Source organism: Chelonia mydas, chromosome 7 (assembly GCF_015237465.2).
Source record: "Chelonia mydas isolate rCheMyd1 chromosome 7, rCheMyd1.pri.v2, whole genome shotgun sequence".
NCBI classification, from domain to species: Eukaryota; Metazoa; Chordata; order Testudines; family Cheloniidae; genus Chelonia; species Chelonia mydas.
Window position 1 is genome coordinate 98,505,645 of NC_057853.1, and position 18,919 is coordinate 98,524,563.

General features: G+C 37.8%; 1 protein-coding gene across 6 annotated transcripts in view; it reads right to left on the bottom strand.

Annotated features, from left to right (window-relative positions):
* Positions 1-382: 382 nt before the first annotated feature.
* MGMT (O-6-methylguanine-DNA methyltransferase) overlaps positions 383-18,919 on the bottom strand; it is a 295,867-nt gene continuing 277,330 nt past the window's right edge. For 3 of the 6 annotated variants that reach the window (XM_037904908.2, XM_043552268.1, XM_043552270.1), the window contains 2 exons: positions 11,579-11,718; positions 383-1,767 (listed from right to left, as the gene is read on the bottom strand). In XM_037904908.2, the coding sequence (XP_037760836.1) occupies positions 1,636-1,767; positions 11,579-11,718 (272 nt within the window). In that variant the 3' untranslated portion in view covers positions 383-1,635. Of the gene's footprint in view, positions 1,768-4,997; positions 9,655-11,578; positions 11,719-18,919 lie in introns of those variants that run through there. The other 3 variants (XM_037904904.2, XM_037904905.2, XM_043552269.1) reach the window with 1 other exon arrangement.

An 18,919-nucleotide genomic window follows, 5' to 3' on the forward strand; every position in this document is an offset into this window, starting at 1 on the left:
TGTCTTCATGACATTCACATTTACTATTTCAGAAGAAGGATGACAAATTTATGGCAAAACAAATGTAAATATCTACAGATAAGCAGCAAGTGATGTAATATTTGAAAAAGTTTAAAGTTTACACAAGGCACTGTGTTCGCTTGTTGGTATCCACATATTATAAAAGATAAAATACACCCAAACTGTACATATTATAAGGCTATATTTTTATCTCAGGGTTCTGGTGACATGTACAAACCACTTGAGCTTTGCTTTCTTGGTTTATATTGCCACCAGAAACCCTTGATAAAAATACAGCCTTATATTGTACAGTTGGGTATAGTTTATTTTCTCCATATATCATGTACTGCATTTTATTTACACGCATACACACAGAAACATGTACATGCATAACATAACTTTATTAAAAAGGTAAGATATCAATAATGCTGCATTAACAAAGTAATACATTGTAATATAATACAGTAATTTCTTTGTTAGCAATGAGCTTTCTAAAGAGACACCTACAAGAATATGAAAAAAACCCCATAAAATCAGTATTTCCATGTTATAATTTATGACTCCCAGACTGAAAATTTCAGCTCTTGGTAGTTTGTAATATTTTACTTTCATGGAATCCTTTTTAAGTAATCAGAAATTTTAGCTTCAATATCCTTTCACTGCCTATATTTTCTATGGATAACCTATATGAAAAAAAGCTTTTTCCCTAACTACTCAGAGTATTGTATAACGCACATGAAAGCTAAATAAAATAAGTAATAATCACAATATTACTGATCAAAAAAATAACAATTTTAAATTTTTGAGAAAACTATGGTAACTCAACTGCTTAATTTGAAAAAAGCTCTTTATCTGGCATAAAATAATTTACCAGCATCTACCTTTCTGTCTACTTACTGCAATGTTAATAGAGATAGAATAATTTTTATTCATATCTTTTAAGCATCTCAAACAATTTGAAAAGAAAAGCTGTGAATAGGCAATTCAATAGCCATTTCCTTTTGAATGATTCTCAATGTGTTTAATTAACAACTGTTTACGTAAAACATCATTTCAACAGTTCAAACATCAAAGAAAAACAGGAGAATCTTGGGCAACAATCCTGGCAGAGGTACAAGCTTTTCAATCTGGACAAATACAAAGCTAGGCAGGAACAGGGAGGTGTGTGCTGAAGCTTTTGCATTTCATTTTGCTCTCAGAAACACGCAAAAAGGCTTCAGACTGCCGGCTGTCCCCTCTGTGAGCCAGATGCTTCCTTAGAGGGGCAGTTGCACCTAACATTTGCCATGCCCCTCCTACTCCCTTATCCTTGCTTTAATGGACATTAAAAATAGAACAAAACAGGACTGGAGATGGGAACAAAATACATGCACAACAGGCACAGTCCGCTGTACTCATTCTGCTGTAAAATGTAAAAACAAGAAAGGGCATACAAGCTGCGTCCCCTAGGACACATCCAGCTTTTTTAATATAGTAGTGCCACCACACATTTCACTTCGGATGTTGTATTATATTTATATGTCACTCAAATATTTACCATTTTCCTGAATTCTACTGTGTGTTCTGAAAGCTTGTTATAAGCCAAGTATCTTTGGTTATGTGTTTTGGCTGTATAACAGCTGTGGCTGAACTGCATCAATATGCTAACTTTTCTTTCTGATGCTTCTCATGTGACAAAAGCCACTGTTTCAGATGAGTTCCTCCTCCATAGTTGCCAGTCTGTCCACTGCTGCAAATCACTCTGTGGCATGGTATTATAATCGGAACCTGCAAAATACATTCACATACAAAAATAAGGTTTCTGAATCATTTGTCTGTCTTTTCTTGAGATTATTATGAATTGTAGTTCTTGTGGTTCTCTGGTCAGAAATATAAATCCCACCCTAGCGGGCCCTGGCTGGGTGCCAGTAAGGCCTGGGCACCGTGCAGGAGCAAGTGCTGGCACAGAGTCAGGCTCCACATCCATCTCTGATTTGTCTGTGGTTGCTATCTGCTTGCCCTGTCCCCTAGCTCTTAGAACATAAGAGCAGCAGATGTGGGAAGACAGCCTCTAGCTCAGGAGAATAGCCTACAACACCAGTCACTTTTACCATTCACCAGTCAGTGCGCAAAGAAACCAGACATGGGTAGGCCCACCAAGGACAGAAGGGTTAGGATGGCTACTAATATGCCATTAAATTATTGGTGACCTGGATTCAAATATTAAGTGGCCATTTGTTGTATTAGTACATGGGAATATCAGTTGCCAAGTCCAGGACTGATTTCTGGCTCATTGGATGGATGGAGGCTGGGAATGCAGTGGACACAGTACACTCAGACCTTGTAGGAAAGGAGTATTTATCACTCAGTACTCACACCTCTGGGCAGTTAAGTATTGACACTGGTGGGCTCTGAAGAGGAAACTAACCTAGTTCTGAGCAGGAAAAAATAAACATACGGTTTTGAGTACAGAGATAAGGGATTAAAAAGAGGGGGACATGGAGAGATTGTTAGGGTTCTTAAAGAGGAGGCAAAGATCTCCTCCCAAATAACAAATAAAAGCCATGTAAAACATATTGCATGTTCTCTGAGAAAAATGCCATTGCTCTGCCCTCCCTGCACTTCAACACCACAGATTCAAACACACAACCGGACAGCTCAGTGATAGATAATGGGTTATGAAGTCTCATTCACAGGCCAGTGGCCAAAATAAAGCTTAGACTGTTAGCAACCAAAAATCCTCGCAATCAGATAGCATTTCGGTGGTCTACGTGAAATGAGTTGGTGGTTTCAGGCAAGTTCCCAGTGAACAGGTCACAAATGTTGCTGTCACAAATATCACTCTTGGCAGTGTCACGAGGAAAAGGGATGACTGAGCCATAGAGGCTGAACTACCATCTCACTCAAGAGATGGTCCTCCTTTGTCAGAGTGAAACATACCGTGAAGAGAGGGCTTTCCTTTCACAAGAATCACGGTCTTAAAAATGTATAAGAAGAGTTCAGACAAATGTAATCAAAGGAGTCTAGTTCCTCTTTAAGAAATTAATTGTAAGTGATGTGATGTTGTTCTGCTGAAACAAACAGGCGACGCACAAATTTACAGTGTGTTAAGAGTGCAAAAATCAGTTATTGTCATGTTGCTGAGTTTTCTGCAGATACCAGTGGCACATGCCTTCAGTTGTTAGTGGTCACTGTCTTGTCCAGTGCTGAATAAAACTGCACTTCTTATATGAGAATCCTGACTGCTGATATGAGAGGGTTTAACAGGTGTTCTGTATCCCAGAGTCAGCACAAAAACAATCTGGTTCTCATGGTAACAACTTTTCAAATTAAACAACAGAGTAAATGGGCCCAGAAACCCCATATAACTTGTTAGCGGATTTGTTAATGACTCTCATTGGGCGGCCCTAAATTACATAACCTGCTATTGCCAAAATCTGCATTTTGGAAGATGGTAAAGCATGTTTTTCAGCTGACTCTGTCCCTTTCTTAGGATTGCATACTCCTTGGCAGTGAAGACGAGACTATATGAAGATGGAGAAGCATGTCCATTTTAAATGCAAATATATCCTGTGGTTTTTTTTGAGAAGAGATACATAAATGATACACATACGTGAAGGTATCTTTGAAGTGGTTTATGAGTTGTGAGGAGGAGGAGGAAAGAGAGAGAGCAAAGGGGGCAAATTTTGCCCTCAGCTAGATCCCATGCAATCCTATTGAACTCTTCACAGTTATTGATCACGTCAGGGAAGAAAATGTGCGTGCATGAGAGACCCCCACCACCAAGATTCTGAGTTGCCAATGAGGAGCACTCAGCACAGCGGAGGAGAGGGGGAAACAAAGGCAATTTTAAATGATCCTTATGGTCCCCAATCCAGGGGTGATGTATGTGCTGCTCTCGTCCTCAGCATAAACTAGAGCACCCTGAAGACTAAAGCAATCTTTGTTTGCTGCCAAATAACCCCATCCCTCTAGGGGATTGCTGGTCCATGCCCTTTGTGTCAGTGGTTGGGAAGTGGTGGACACAGCATCTGTTACAGTACCTCTATGTCACCTTAGAATTCCTCCTGCAGATGGAGAATCTTCCAGTGACTACAACTTTAGGACACCTTTGCACAGTGAAAGCACTGCAAAGCTGTTCTAAACCAGGGCAGGATCTGGACCGTAGTATAAAAAACAAAGGGCTCACATAAGTCCTGGTCCTGCAAAGCAATGGATCTGTGTAGACACGAGTCAACACAATTCCGCATGGGAAAAAAGGAAGATCATGTTTCAGGTCCTGGGATATACATACCCATATATATATTTTGTCAGTGTTTCTCCAAAGCTCAAAGGAAAGGTTTGCATACAGAAGCTCATGAGCATTCAACAGCAGGGTAGCATAACCAAAAATAGGTATTGAATTATGAATATTTGGTTATGCTGAAAATAACTTTACAAAAGGAAAAAATAATATTCATATAGCAAGGATAATACTGACTGTTTTGTATAGGATCTAAGTGCTATAGCAATGGGTGCATTACAAATAGCTAAAATACATAAAGAGAACAGAGTTGCAATTTTACAAAATGGAACGTTTGCGAGGTATCCCTTTGCTATCACTTTAACAACTAGGGAAGGCAGTGTTGGCTAGTGTATAGAGCACTAGATTGGGACTCAGGAAAGCTGGATTCTAGTCCCAGTTCTGTCACTGGTCTGCTCAGTGACTTTGGACAAGTCACTTCACCTCTTTGTGCTTCAGTTTCCCATATATAAAATGATACTTTTTTTGAGAACTTCTCATGAAAAATACTATATGAGATTATGATAATAATTATTTAACAGCAAATCAATCAGAGATTGATTTTGTATATTTAAAACCTATACCAGTATACATTTAATTTGCACCCTAAACAATTTGCGAAACTGTTTTATACCTTTTGCTTTGTATCATTCATAGTAGAATGTCAAGGATTTTCAAAAATGTACATGAAAAATTACATAACATACTGATAATGTAGACAAGTACATAAATGCAATGTTTTTTTATTACTGGTGTTTATTTATCATCCTTGAAATGCACATCATAAAAATTCAGTACATCATCTTTAATCTTACAACATTTGTTTTAGTAACGGTATAGTATTTCAAATGCAGTGATGCAACTGTGAAAGGAAATGAGGTACTAAAAAGTGCATCTTTCAAGATGCTGAACATTTTAGATTCAAGATTATTTGGTATAGCTTTCTTAATCTGTATGAATAGATGCAAAACATTACACTGATTCATTTTCTATTCCACTTTGCAGTTTTTCCTTTATAAGGCTCAAACTATGCTTATTTAAGTACTCTAGAAATAAGAATATGAACTTGGATCTCAAAGCTGCAGGGTGCTAATTGCCCTCAACATTCAGCACTTTGCAGGATCAAGCCCTTGAACAGAAATGGAAGGCAAATGGATTAAAAAAAGCTGATGATGGAAAGGAGCTAGGGTAATGGATATTATATAGGTTGTTAAATTATTTTTTAAAACTTAGATGTAGACAATATGTAGTACATGGTGGTATAAAAATGTGACAGATCTTATTCACAACTGGCAACGCCACAAGTGAATTATGCAGGACATTTCCAGTGAGCATCAATAACATTTTTATACATCACCACACCATCATGTGTTCTGGTTAAGTCACACTTTAAGTTATTTTTTAAATTATTGATATTCTTTTTGATATCTTTCCATCCATAAAATCTATATTAGTTACTACCTACAGGTCTTGGAGTGACAGTATAAACAGCAATAATAAACTGTAAAAAATGCAAAGATATTTAAATTAGCTTTTCTATAAATCAGGGTGTTCTGATGCTAAGGTCATATACCTTGCAAACCTAAAGGGCCAAACACACTCCTCCTGATTCAGCTCTTTTGTGCTACTCAGGTGGTACGAAATAGTGAGACTGTCTGTAGCTGGCCAGCTGAGATTTCCCTCAGAGAAAGAGGGAGAGGCACACTGCTCTGCTGGTGCAAAGTCCACTCCTATGCCAACTTCCCCCTGAAGTACAGTGCGAATTCAGGTGGAAAAGGACATGCCACCAATTCTCAGCTGAAATATGATCCTTTGGGGACCACAGCCAGCTGGCACAAGTTAAAGCAGTCCATAGGCTGCTGTAATTCACCCTGGGGCTGGCACAGATCATTCTATAGAGTGAAACTGGATCCCTGATGGCTCACCACTAACACGCTGCTGTACCATGCAAATCTCACCCAGATGCTTTATATGCAAGAGGAAATCCGGGCATCTCACATTTCCAGTGGGATTCACCTTCTGTTCCTATCTCTGAGGGGAGCTAGGAATTAGAACCTTGGCACTAGTCCAAAACAGATTATAGCAAGTGTAACTTGATTCCTGCTTTTAATCTGATCCCTCTTTTTTGGGGTGTTGCTTGAGTTAGGAGGATAGGGTGAGAAAGTGTTTTGATGCCAGGTTCTTTTTATTTAAAAGATTACCGCTGCTGGGAACCAGAAGTGGTACTGGCACAGATTAACAGGCAAAGTGCAAGTGATGACATCAAAGGTGCAAAATAAATAAAATTTTGTCCATGGTTGCAGAAATAAGATAATTTATGCCATGTTTGTCATAATGTATGATGTGCATATGATTTGTTTGTTATGTACCGTGTGCGTATGCATCATTCTACACAGCATTGGAAATAATTAAAGAAAATGCATTTCAATCACCCGGTAATTTAAAAATATTGAATATCACTTCAGTTTGGTTTAATTGTGGTGACAACTTTCAGACTACTGAAATAATTAAACCTGCTAAAATTTATTAGAGCCCTAAGGACATTTTGGAAGGAATACTATCCCAATCCTCTGCTTTAAAACCTCAGCTACATGTAATGTAATTTTTATCAATAACCAAGCAGTTCATAACATTAGAGCTCCATTGAAATCTTCATGCTGTGAAATCTAATTCATCCAATACATGAATCCATCACTTACACAGACCCTATCTCAAATGCTATAAAACTTCCAAACCCATAGATTTGTCTCCAACAAAAACAACATGAAGGGGCCTTTCAATCAATAACGGAATCCCTCTGATTCAGGTTCCAGTTGAATATTTTCTCCAACTTTGCTTTTGTTCTTCTGGGTAGAGGCCCACAAGGGAAAGAGCTTGTTTTCACTCGCAGCCTCATCAATACCTAAATCCTGGTGAACAAGTGACACTGAGAAGCTGTAATCAATAGCTCCCTGTGCGTTTTTTCTTCTGGTCAAATGGTTCAGCACTACTGACAGGCCTGACACTTAGAACATGATGCTAAATCTTTATCAACAGCCATCTAGGTGACTGGCAGAACAAGACTCGGGTGGTCATTAACGCTCATGGCAATCTGTGAATAAACTAACTCCTCAATAATGCGTTTGTTTAGAAAAAGGTGGGGAAAAAACTCTCTGCACAATGTATTGATTGCCTCTGAACTGCATTTAGCAAATTCTGTCTGAGGATGAAACAGAGTGGTGTTCAACTGTGGTGCTCTGCTTGTTAAGAGTTTTCAATTTGACGCAATAGAAAACTGACCATCCTCTTACACTGGTTGATGGACTGAATACTTACAGAAAGCTGCCAAACTGTCAAAAATAGATCAGTGAGGCCATAATGGAAACAGCTGAAATATCAAGTTATAACATACAACAAAAATCACACTTAGCAAAAAATAATCTTTCAGTGTTCTCATGTCCCATTGCTTTTTCTCCCCTATTCCCTGATAGAAACAAATACTATAATATGAACCAGCATGTGTTCAAGTTTATTGCCAGCCACCTAAGGAATTAATGCACAACTAGTTTTATGCATTTGCAACATTTCAAATCCATACTTCACGATCTTCTCTTAAATGCACAATTACTCTATTCAGTCTTGAATATTTCAAAAATGTGGGTTGAATAATATTCTTGACTTATGTTAGATCGATATTAGTGTCAAGTTATACACTTAGTTAGGTTTTAGCCTGAACAATAACATAAGCAGAAAGAATATAAAGAGACTTTATACAGTTATTGCTGCTGTTAACAGACCACTGAAGACATCTTATTTAAGTCATAGAATAGTCATTTATGATGGCCTTGGACTAATCAGCCCAACATTCCGTATCTCCCATGAGTCTCCGTGATTTCTTTTTGATCCTCCTATAGTATTCTAATGAGATTTTTAATTGAACTTTATGGGTTCCCTTTGAGGACCACAGACCTAACAATCAATCTAAACTGCAGTAAACTATTTGAAGTTTTTCTTGCAAAAGGTGAGCCATCCCTGCCATGTCCTTGGCATAATTTGAAGCAAAGATGTTGCATCTCTCAGCTGCTGCCGGCACCTTTTCCACCTTCTCATAAAGTTGAAGGTCATTGTATGAATTATGTGAAGCAACCTAACTACAAAGGAAACTTGTACAATGTATACTACTGAAATTAAGCACCAACCAGACATGATTTGTAGAAGAGAGAAGTATTTTGTTAGGTGGTGGAAAATATATGGCATACATTTTTTTATTATTACTTTTGATTTCAGTCATGGTAGGTTTTTACATATAGTTCTGTTTTTTAAACCCTTGTTTCTAGTGATAATACAACTGACAACCCTCAGGAAATCATGTTTTATAATTTTAGTGACTTTGGTCATATTTGGACAGGCACATTTATGGAGATTAATAGTGTAAGAATAGATTCATCAGACAGGTTGCAAAACAATACATGTTTCTGAATACTGTTACTAGTACCAGTCAACTGTCATTAACCAGATAATATGTGCCAACAAGTGCTGATGTCATATATTGTGGTAAGTATTTTGCATAGCTGGTACATTAAGGATTATAGTCTGTATTCACTAAACTTGAAACCACTATGTTATTTACAAAAATCTGTTTACTCATAGTGGCTTTTGAAACTGCACACTTTCTTTTCAGGCATATCCTTAAACTCAGGACACATTGGGGGACACACAATAACAACAATTAGCTCTTCAGAATGCTGTAAAAGCAACTGATTTATGCATTTTTGGCACATTATACAAAAGCTATGATTACTCAAAAGGGCATTTCCATCTTAATAAAGACATGTATATTATTCATGTAGCAGTTGTAATGCAGTAGTGCTTGTAAGGACTCAACCTGCAATTTCACCAAAATATTTAATACTATGTCAAAATGGATGAACTGCGTTTAGTTAGATTTAAAACTTCATTACCCTCCCTCATTGAAAAAATGCAAATTTTAAACACTTAGCTAATGTATAGTCAAATATACTAGGTCTGATGTTGTGTTTGTAAAGTTTGCAAATGCAATACAAAAAGTATATTAAGGATTTTGTAAGTGCACATGAGACTTTCATATGAAACAATCTACAACCACAGTATGATACCATGTTTTGTCAATATGTTGTGCTGTACTTGACAATACAACTTATTTTAATATGATAGATTGCTTTCCAATACAGTATGGTGTACATTAAGACAAGGCAATACAATGCAAACCTACAGGAAACAGTTCTCAAAGAATAACAATGTAGTTTTGTGCAAAAGGATATGTAATTGCTATTGCCTAGAAATGTACCCAGCTTTGCCCTCAGGCTGCAGTGGAGCAGCAGCATCCAAAGTAGAGGTAACAGCAGGTTGTGGTGTGAAAATTCCTGCTTTTTCCCCTGTGAGCAAGGATGAAAATAGTTCTGAAAATATACAGCAAAGCTATGGCAATTTTTAAAAATGGGATCCATCCCATGCTGCAGCTACAGTATTTTCTGTTCCTGGTATACCACTACATTTCAACATACTACAGATTACTGCACTGCGTTAGGCAAAGGCATATACTAATACAATACCATACCAACATTTCACAATGGAAACTTGCTAATATCAAATATTAATATTACTATACTGTAATGATGCTCCTGTCTTGTCCAACACAAATACTTTCATTATTGCATATCTCCTATACCTCTAATTAGAGGTCCCATATAGATTCTACACAAGTACACATGCATAATTTTATTGTATTCCAAAAGGATTTTCTTTGACATGTCTCTGTTATTTTCTATTAAAATCTGCATGCTGTTCTTAAAACTACAAGTCCTAGTATGTGGGTCAGTTATGCTAGATTTCCTTTATAAATCAGGATAAATATTCAGTGTATGTGTCACCGTGAAAAGCAAAACTTTATGATTTGTATATGTAAAGTCACCTCCACTTGCGAATACAAATTTTTGTATTCACTTTCCTACCACATGTTGTAGTCTCTTATGTACCTTATTAAAGAAAAACCTGAGGAAACTGAATATAAAAATAACATGGAAGGTCAAAGATTACAGCAGATATGATGCCAGAGAAATAAAGACATAGTAAAGTATGGAAAGATACACATTCCGAGGGCATTTGGTAATGAGGAGAAACATGCTCAAGAATGGCTGAAAAGGCCACAATGTTATTAACAGAAACCGAATCAAACGTCTTTGTAGGCAGGTAGCTGGGGCATCAGTGGAAAGATGAATAGGCAATAACATCCCCTTTACTGTTTCTGGCCTTCCCCTTTCTGTACTTGTGTAACGATGAATGGTGAAACCAGTGTTGTTCTATTAGCCCAAAGAGTGTGGATCCCACAGATGATACCAAGGGCTGACTATGGCCTGCAGTGCTGGCATCACCTTGTGCACCAAAGTTGCAACCAATGTCATACTGAGATACACATCCAGAATCCATTCGTCCCACAGTGTGGTCTAATCTCAGGGAAGGGGCAAATATCCCAAAGCCCAAATACAGTGGAGTTGAGAAGCCAAATTCCCTCTTTCTTCTCCCTCCACATGCCGATTTCTAATGACCTAACCCATGTGCCAGGACCTATAAACCTGAAGCTTAATATATAGGTCACACTGATGGATCCCAGCCAAACCTTGAGCCAACTGGATATGCTGAAAGTATTTGAGGCAACTGTTAGACAGCTCACTAATGACTTTACAAAACCAGAGGTCCAGACTCTCAACTCATGTAAATTTGATAACTTCACTAAGTTTAATAAAGCTATGCCATTTACCCAGCTGAGGTTCTGGCCCAGCTTCTGAAGTGGGGGGAGAACCTGGCCAGCCCAGACAATCCAGAACCTGAGCTGCTGGGAAAATGAGTCCTAGTTGTGCCTTTATGAATGAAGAATCTATTTGCTCCTCTCACATTGCCAGAACTATTTTCAGGCCCAGAGGGATGAACTAGTTTATAACTCAGTTAAAAGCCATTCACATCCTGTGAGAAAGTGTCACTGTTAAGTGACAAAGGATTCCCCATCCCCAAGAGTATAAAAAAAAGTTTAAGAATAGCAAAATGTTCATAGGTTGACGAATTAAATTAAAACAAGTGCAATGCTTCTTTTCAAACCTACTAACACCATAAATGGTGGGGAATAAATCATATTAAACTGGTTTATGCATTAATGCTGATTAAAAACACTTACTGACCTTATTACTCATGGTAGAGTAGTTTTCATAGCAGATAAATTTAATCTAATGACATTTAGCCCACAAAGCTTTCCGTCTAAACCCACCATCTTCCATCAACTTTATTTGAAAGTTGACATGAACTTACAGGATTGCTTCTCATTGCTCCTCCCACTGCTCTTGCTGCTTTGCTGTTGCCTGCCAGGTCTGCTAATTGCTTGTAAGAAACTGCCTCTCCAAATTTCACGTCTCTCAACAGGGTCCGTAACACTTGTCTGGTGAATGAATCTGAAAAAAAGAAGCAGCAATACACTATTCATAAGGATGGCTTAAATAGCCAAGATAAAGATCATTAAGAACTCTTACATAACCTATGGAATGAACAGCAACTTTTCTATTTGAAATTAAAACAGGCCAGATATTCAGTCCTGTTATTGTGTTCTATATTACTGTATTTAAATACATGATTATTAGAGTGCTTCAAGTAATTGATCACTATAAAAAAGGGATTTAAGGCTTTGATTTTTCTATATTTTTAATTTGCTTCAAGTACAATTATCCTGTTAACTCGTACAATATGGTTTTCCATTAAATTGGCAGAATATAAATTAGCACAGAGTCAAATTAAAGAGGGAAGAAATAACTGACTCTACCTATTTTACAAAGCTCTTGTATCTCTAGTTAATTTCAAACTTCAGCTGGGACACACTGGAAAAGAAGCCCTAGAGCCAGTGGACTTGGTATTATCCTGGCTGACTGCATTTTATAGTAGAGACCCCCAAGCTACTGTTCAGAATTCTAGACATTATAAAATGTAAGGCCTGTCTGTGACCTTCAATGTACAGTACATCCTTAATGATAAGGACATGACAAATAAAATAACTTCTATTATTTTAGTTTTAATTTACAATAATCAAATTGCTTTTAGCTTTCATCCTGTTGCAATATTGCATAAATGAATGCATTAGAACATTTCTCCCCTCTGTTTGCACAGTTTTAACTTTCCATCCAAGGATTATTTTACAGTAAGAAAACCAATAGGTAGTTTCGGATTTAGTTTCGTTTAACAGCTATTGTTCTTCCAAGACACTTGCAGAAGCTGTGATGAAAACTACAAAACATCTCTACTGTGGGTAACAAACTGTAATAAAAAATAAGAAGCAAACAATGATGAAAATACCAGTCTCATCCTTCGGCAATGAAACAAACTGATTAAAAACATTTCCTTCTTATTCTGATACTGAGTGCCACTGACTATGTTATATGCAAACCTAATGAAATGTGATTTTGTTCTTAAAGGAAACCCATACACCATTATTTGTGTGTTAAATAATAAAAATCACTTCTTAACTGAAGGGAATGATAATCACTTCATTGAAAAAAATCTGTTTAGTCTTTATTATAACATTAAGCAAATTAAACATCAGCATAATCCAGGTGATACTAGAAAAGGGTCATCAAAGAAATTAACTTTGTTGTTCATTAATTTACATGGATTAGTAGAGGGCAAAGAGATAGCAAATCTGCTCTAGTTTTTTATGATATAATTTCAAACTGTACACCATTTGTGGCAGTAGGGTGACTTTGGGGTTAATCAGACTGATTTGTCCTTTTAATTGCTTTCTATTCAAAGAAAATTCATTAGATAATGTTCTCTTCAAAATTCATGAATCAATTTAACTGAAGAAACCACATTAACAGCTTTGGGTTCATTAGCACATGCAGTTGTGTTACTAGCTGATTGCTAGGAGGGTTTCCTTAGGCAAACAGATTTTGTTTACTGTGATTTCTTTAGAAAGGTTTATTTCAAATCAAATTGTTACTTATTATTTTTTTAACCTCTTTTTAAGCCAGCAAGATTAGTGTTAACCTTGAGCACTCAGGGATTTCAGGGAATTATTGCCTGATGTCATTTTTTAAATCAATGAAATAAAGTAAATCCACATTGCCAGGGACTTGCTCCAAATTCCCCCTGCCCTCACCCCCACCCCCACCATTTTTGGCAGAGGAATAGGAGGCGGGTTAGGCCAGCAGGGTAGGTGGACCTGGAACTTTACAAAACCTGTAGGAATAAAATGAGAAGTCTGTGCAAACTTAACTGGACCATGGAATAGTTACAGGAAACAATGGAATGGTTCCAAAATCATCATTTGAGAGCAAAGCAATAATGGTCCTTTGTAGCATGATGGCCAAATTATTGAGTACCTTTTAACATTCTAAAAATATTGTATAATAAAACAATTATGTATCTGTATGTAAGCACAGAGATAATATTTTCTGATTTACCGTACATTTTTCAAATGAAACAGTATATACTGTATCTTTACTGTCACAAAAAGTTAGACGTTATAGCTCAAAATAATGAAATATTTAGCAATCATGCACATCATTTTATAAATGTATCTGAAAACTCAATTTTGCCCTGTAGGGAGCAAATGCATTAATTAGTTTAAGCAGCTCGAAGAGACAGTGCCAAATACTGTTATTAAACTGTCTACAAGTGTTAGTGCCTGTATGCATAACCCGCTCAAAATTAGATGGCTGAACCTTCACCAATTTTCAGTACAGGTGCCAACATTTTATGCTATTAAATATCATTATAAAGTGTAGTAAAATTTGCACATAAAAATTAACACACACATTCTCTCTCTCTATATATACACACATGAAAATGCTTTATATTTTCATGAGGTTAGGATGACTGCATAATTCTTGAGCTGCAGATTGAAGCAGAGCCATGATTGAGGTATACTACATCATCCAAAATGACTAGCAAAAGTGTTTTGTGTTCTCCATCCCTGCCACTATCATGGTGTACATATTGTATATGTTGCTTAAGAAATATATTCCATTCGGTATAGTAGACTCTCTGCTGCCCTCTTTCCAGACAATGGTTGTTGCTAACACTAGAGCACCTGACTTTGTTCAGACATCTATTCTGTTTTAATTGGTAAACAGCTTCTCAAATTTTATCCCTAATAAGTACATTGTGAAAGGGGTGATATGCTGAGATGATTGGTGATGGCTTTCTTGTCCAATTGAACCTGCTAGAAACAAGCTTTTCTAAGAGCTGCATTGATCATATCTGAAGACTGTAAATAAGGGATTCATTCAAAACTTGAAATCTTTCAGTAAAACTCACTCTTCCCATAGAGATGGGGAACCACAATAACAGGCAATAGATATAGATAGCAATATAGATAACAATAGATATAGATAGCAATATACAGTCCCTGATGATTTTTCCTTGCATTGCTTTTAAGAGAACAGTATAATGACGTCCAGGCTGCAGGTATTTCAATGAGAGATGCATGTTAGAAGTTCATGTCGGACAAAGGGCTTAAGGTCTGCTAGGCCACAGACCTAGGTAACCTATACAACAACTGGCCATTCTGAAGGAGGTCAGAAGATGTCTCATTCCAGATCTTGGGCAACAGGAGGAAGCTGGTTGCATGGGGAAGTGACCAGCCAGTAGGAAATACTTTGCATTCTCGAAAGGCACTAAGAGAAATTGGGAGGCTAGATAGTAAAGGAGGAAGGAATGTGTGAAAAATATAATGGAGCGGAAAGAGGAAAAAAGGGATGGAGGAGAAAAAACAATGGTGAGGGTACAAAAAAAAATAGAAAACTGCACAAAATAAATGACAAGGCAAGAAAAAAATCATATATGAGAGAGAAAAAAATCCTGCTCTCAGGGATATACTGCTGAGGATGTGAGAGATCCATGGGATCACAGAAGCTAGGAATTATGTTTTCAGGGATTGCTTGTGGCTTGGTATGGGGATTCTGTAGCTCTGTTGGAGGCACTGTTTTGTTTGAGATGGCCAATACAGTTTAGCCCTGGGTACTCTTATTTGAGTACCTAACTGCAGTGGTTGTGGCCATTCAGTGACCACAACAGGATGGTCAATAGAATTAACAATAACTATGATTCTTGACCCCTTCATCACTGCCTGGGGTCGAAGCTGAAGCCTGAGGGCTTCAGCCCTGGGTGGCAGGGCTCAGGTTACAGGCCCCCTGCCTGTGGCTTCGGTTTTGGCCCCTCAGCTTAGGGTGGTGTAGCTCATGCTTTGCTCCCTGGGGCAGCTGGGCTTGGGCGGGCTCAGGCTTCGGTCCCTCCTCCTGGGATCATGTAATAATTTTTCTTGTCAGAAGGGAGTCACGGTGCAATGAAGTTTGAGAACCTCTGATCTAGGCATAATAACTACCACAGAGGAAATTTGGGGGCAAGTTCAAAAGGTAAGAGGCCTAATACCTCCTCCTTATCCCATGGGCCAAGAGTGAGGCTAGACAGGACAAGACAGGAAGACAATTCACCAAAAACTCATTGTTGGGAACCAGATACCTTATTCAAGTCTATTTTTAAGTGTGATTCCAAATGTAAACAGACAAATTCCTACATCCACCACATCAGTTGTGTAGATTGTGCAGTCTGTGTCTGCTTGCATGATATATACATACATTACAGTAGATACAGAATGTGGAATGTGGCCTTGCCTTACTCAAAATATTAGATTTAGTTTTACAAGTTAGTTATGACCTTTATGACCTCATAAGTTGCAGAACCAAAGAAAAGACTAAAGTGGTTCATGAAGGTCAAACAAAGTGTAACAATAAATTACTACTTTTCAAATTGGAGATTTCCTATTAAATGTATACAATCCCATAATTAACTTTATAGTGAGAAATGCATTTTTAAAAATATTTTAAAAGTGAACATTGACTCTAAAACACTCAAACCATAGTGAGGTTCCATTTTTATCATCCCTCAATTACTTCCCTATTAGTTTTACTTGTAAAATGAATAAGTTTATTTTTTTTTCTAACTGCTATTACTGCAAAATCAACCTTGGACCTGAAAGTGAGGTTGACTTTTTCTGCCTAATACATCAATAGCAGGAATGGAGATTTTTCAGTTAAAATATAACAATTCTGTTTATGTCGTATGGGTCTAAAGGTATATCTACACTACAACTGGGGTTGTGATTGAGCTTGTGGAGACATACCTGCACTAGCTTTAATCTAGCTAAATTGCTAAAAACAGCAGTGAGAACATGATGGACTGCATGAGCAAATATGTACCGAGGGGTGCCTCAGCACTGAGATGTTCAGATACCAGTATGATGGGTCCAATATTAAAACCTAGATAGATAAATTAGATAGATTATATACAGCCAATATTTAAAAACAGGTATGGCCTGTGTGATTTACACACAACTCTGTGTTGCAGAGGTGCACTATGCCTAGGAGAGTAAGGGAGAGATTATGCATCAGTTGGAAAAATTGTCTCTGGGAGTGCTTCCCATCCACAGGAGGTGCATGTTCTATGCCATCCATTAGGTACCAGGAACCACAGTTATCAAACCTGGTCCACAGGGTTTTAAGAACCAGTAAGTTCTGTCCTGCCAACAGTTGCCAGAACTAGAAGCTCAACTAGGCCAGAGGACTCCAGTCCTGGGATCTGATTGGTGGAACTCAGGGTGGTCCTGACTGGTTCCCTGCTTCTAGTTAAACCAAGCACAGGAAGAGGAAGTTGTCTATTCAACTGAGTTTCCCTTGGGGCTGCTTCCCTTGAGCTTGGGGCTGCTTCCCTTGAGCTACCTGCTCCCACTGCCTGACTTTAGTATTCTGCCCCTGCCTGCCTCCTGCTCTGACCACTAGGTCAGACCACCCCATGTCTCAGTTTTGACATTAGGATTGGACAGACTGCTCTACAGGTAAATGTGGATCCAGATGAGTAGGATCATGGTCATATCTATTCCTCACCCTCTCTCAGGATATCTGCTTGATGGAAGGATAAGAAGTCAAAAGGTTCTGCTCACAAGGACTGGTATTGTGATTGGCCCTCGTGTCAACCATGCAAATGTCAACCCTGTGTTAAGACTTTTTTTTTGATAAATTCTGTGTATGCCCAGCTCTGAAAATGGAGTGTTTTTCAGCAGTACTGTGAAAAACCATAATCACAACTGACTCTCATTGGCATTCTTGAAAAGTTTCAATAGAGGCAGCACAAAGTGAAAGAACATGGAGACTTTCACTCACTCACAGATGTTGGCCCTTCAGGTCAGGGTTGAGATATATTGGCCGGGCCAGTGAGGATGCTCTATTGCATTGTTTGTGCTGAATTAGTTCTGTGGATAGAGAACTTCAGGGCTGTGGAAAGGGATCACCTGGACTGTCACAAGCACTAAATTCATATAATTGTATTAAGAGATTAAATTAGAAAGTTATGCGATATAAATAATACACATAATGGGCAGCAGTGAGACAGTACTTTTATTTCTACTAGTTTCAGAGTAGCAGCCGTGTTACTCTGTATTCACGAAAAGAAAAGGAGTACTTGTGGCACCTTAGAGACTAACCAATGTATCTGAGCATAATAAATTGGTTAGTCTCTAAGGTGCCACAAGTACTTCTTTTCTTATTTCTACTAGTGTGCCTTTTAGCAGAGGGTCCACAAAACTCACTTGAGCTGCATCTCTTATGTATATTTCAATGATACAATTCAAGGCGTTATTTCACTTTGAAAGCAAACAATGCTATTTTTTCTCTAGTGGAGAAAACATTCTGTGGCAATAACTGCTTCAGTAGAAAACTTTACATCAACAGCAACATAATTCAATTATATAACTATCCACCGTTCAAGTAATTCTCATTACATATTCAAAACTGCTGACCAAGATTACAGTAACTTTCAACTGTCTGATAATGACAGCACAGAGGCAGAGTGGTTCCTTCAAGCATTTTAAGTGAAGAACATTAAATAAAGTCCAGCATTTGTAGTAGACCTTGAAATTCAATGTTAATACTAAAATATTCCCCTTCCATCCTGACCTCAAAATGGTTGGGGTACCAACATGGCACCTGGATGTTCCAATATTCCCTGTAGTATGTTCTGCAAGTGCAGCTCAAGGGAGTAAACATTTTTTTATCTGAAACTGAAGGATGTAAAGATATAAACATTTAGCAGGCTATATCTAAACACTACAGCTCTCTGAAAGTTTGCTACCAGATTGGAATTTCACTTGTGGCTCTGCCTTGGGATGAAAAGTTGTGTGTGAAGTATGTGTGGATGAAGGGGTGTGTATACATGTGTTTTATATTTATATGTTTCTGTATCATGTAAGTCAGGGAAAGGGGAAAATATGGTTAAATATTACAGAGAATTTTGCCATATTTGATATATAGTTACAAGGACATCTTTAGCCTTGTGCACATCAACAGGCCAACCCAAGTCAGAATGCAGTTTAACAGGAGCTGTGTCTGGTCTCTGCTTTAATATGGCTTTAACTACAGTTCCCTTCCGATTGTTGACAGGGTTCTATCCTTACAAGCAAACAACTCTCTCTGGACCTCGTCCATCAGTCTTTATTCAGGCTAAATGTCCTGGAGGTCAGTGGGAGTTCTGCCTGAGTAACGATCATAGTTCTGGGGCCTTTCTTACATGCTAACTAATGGTGTGCACATATAAAGGTAAAGTATAACACAC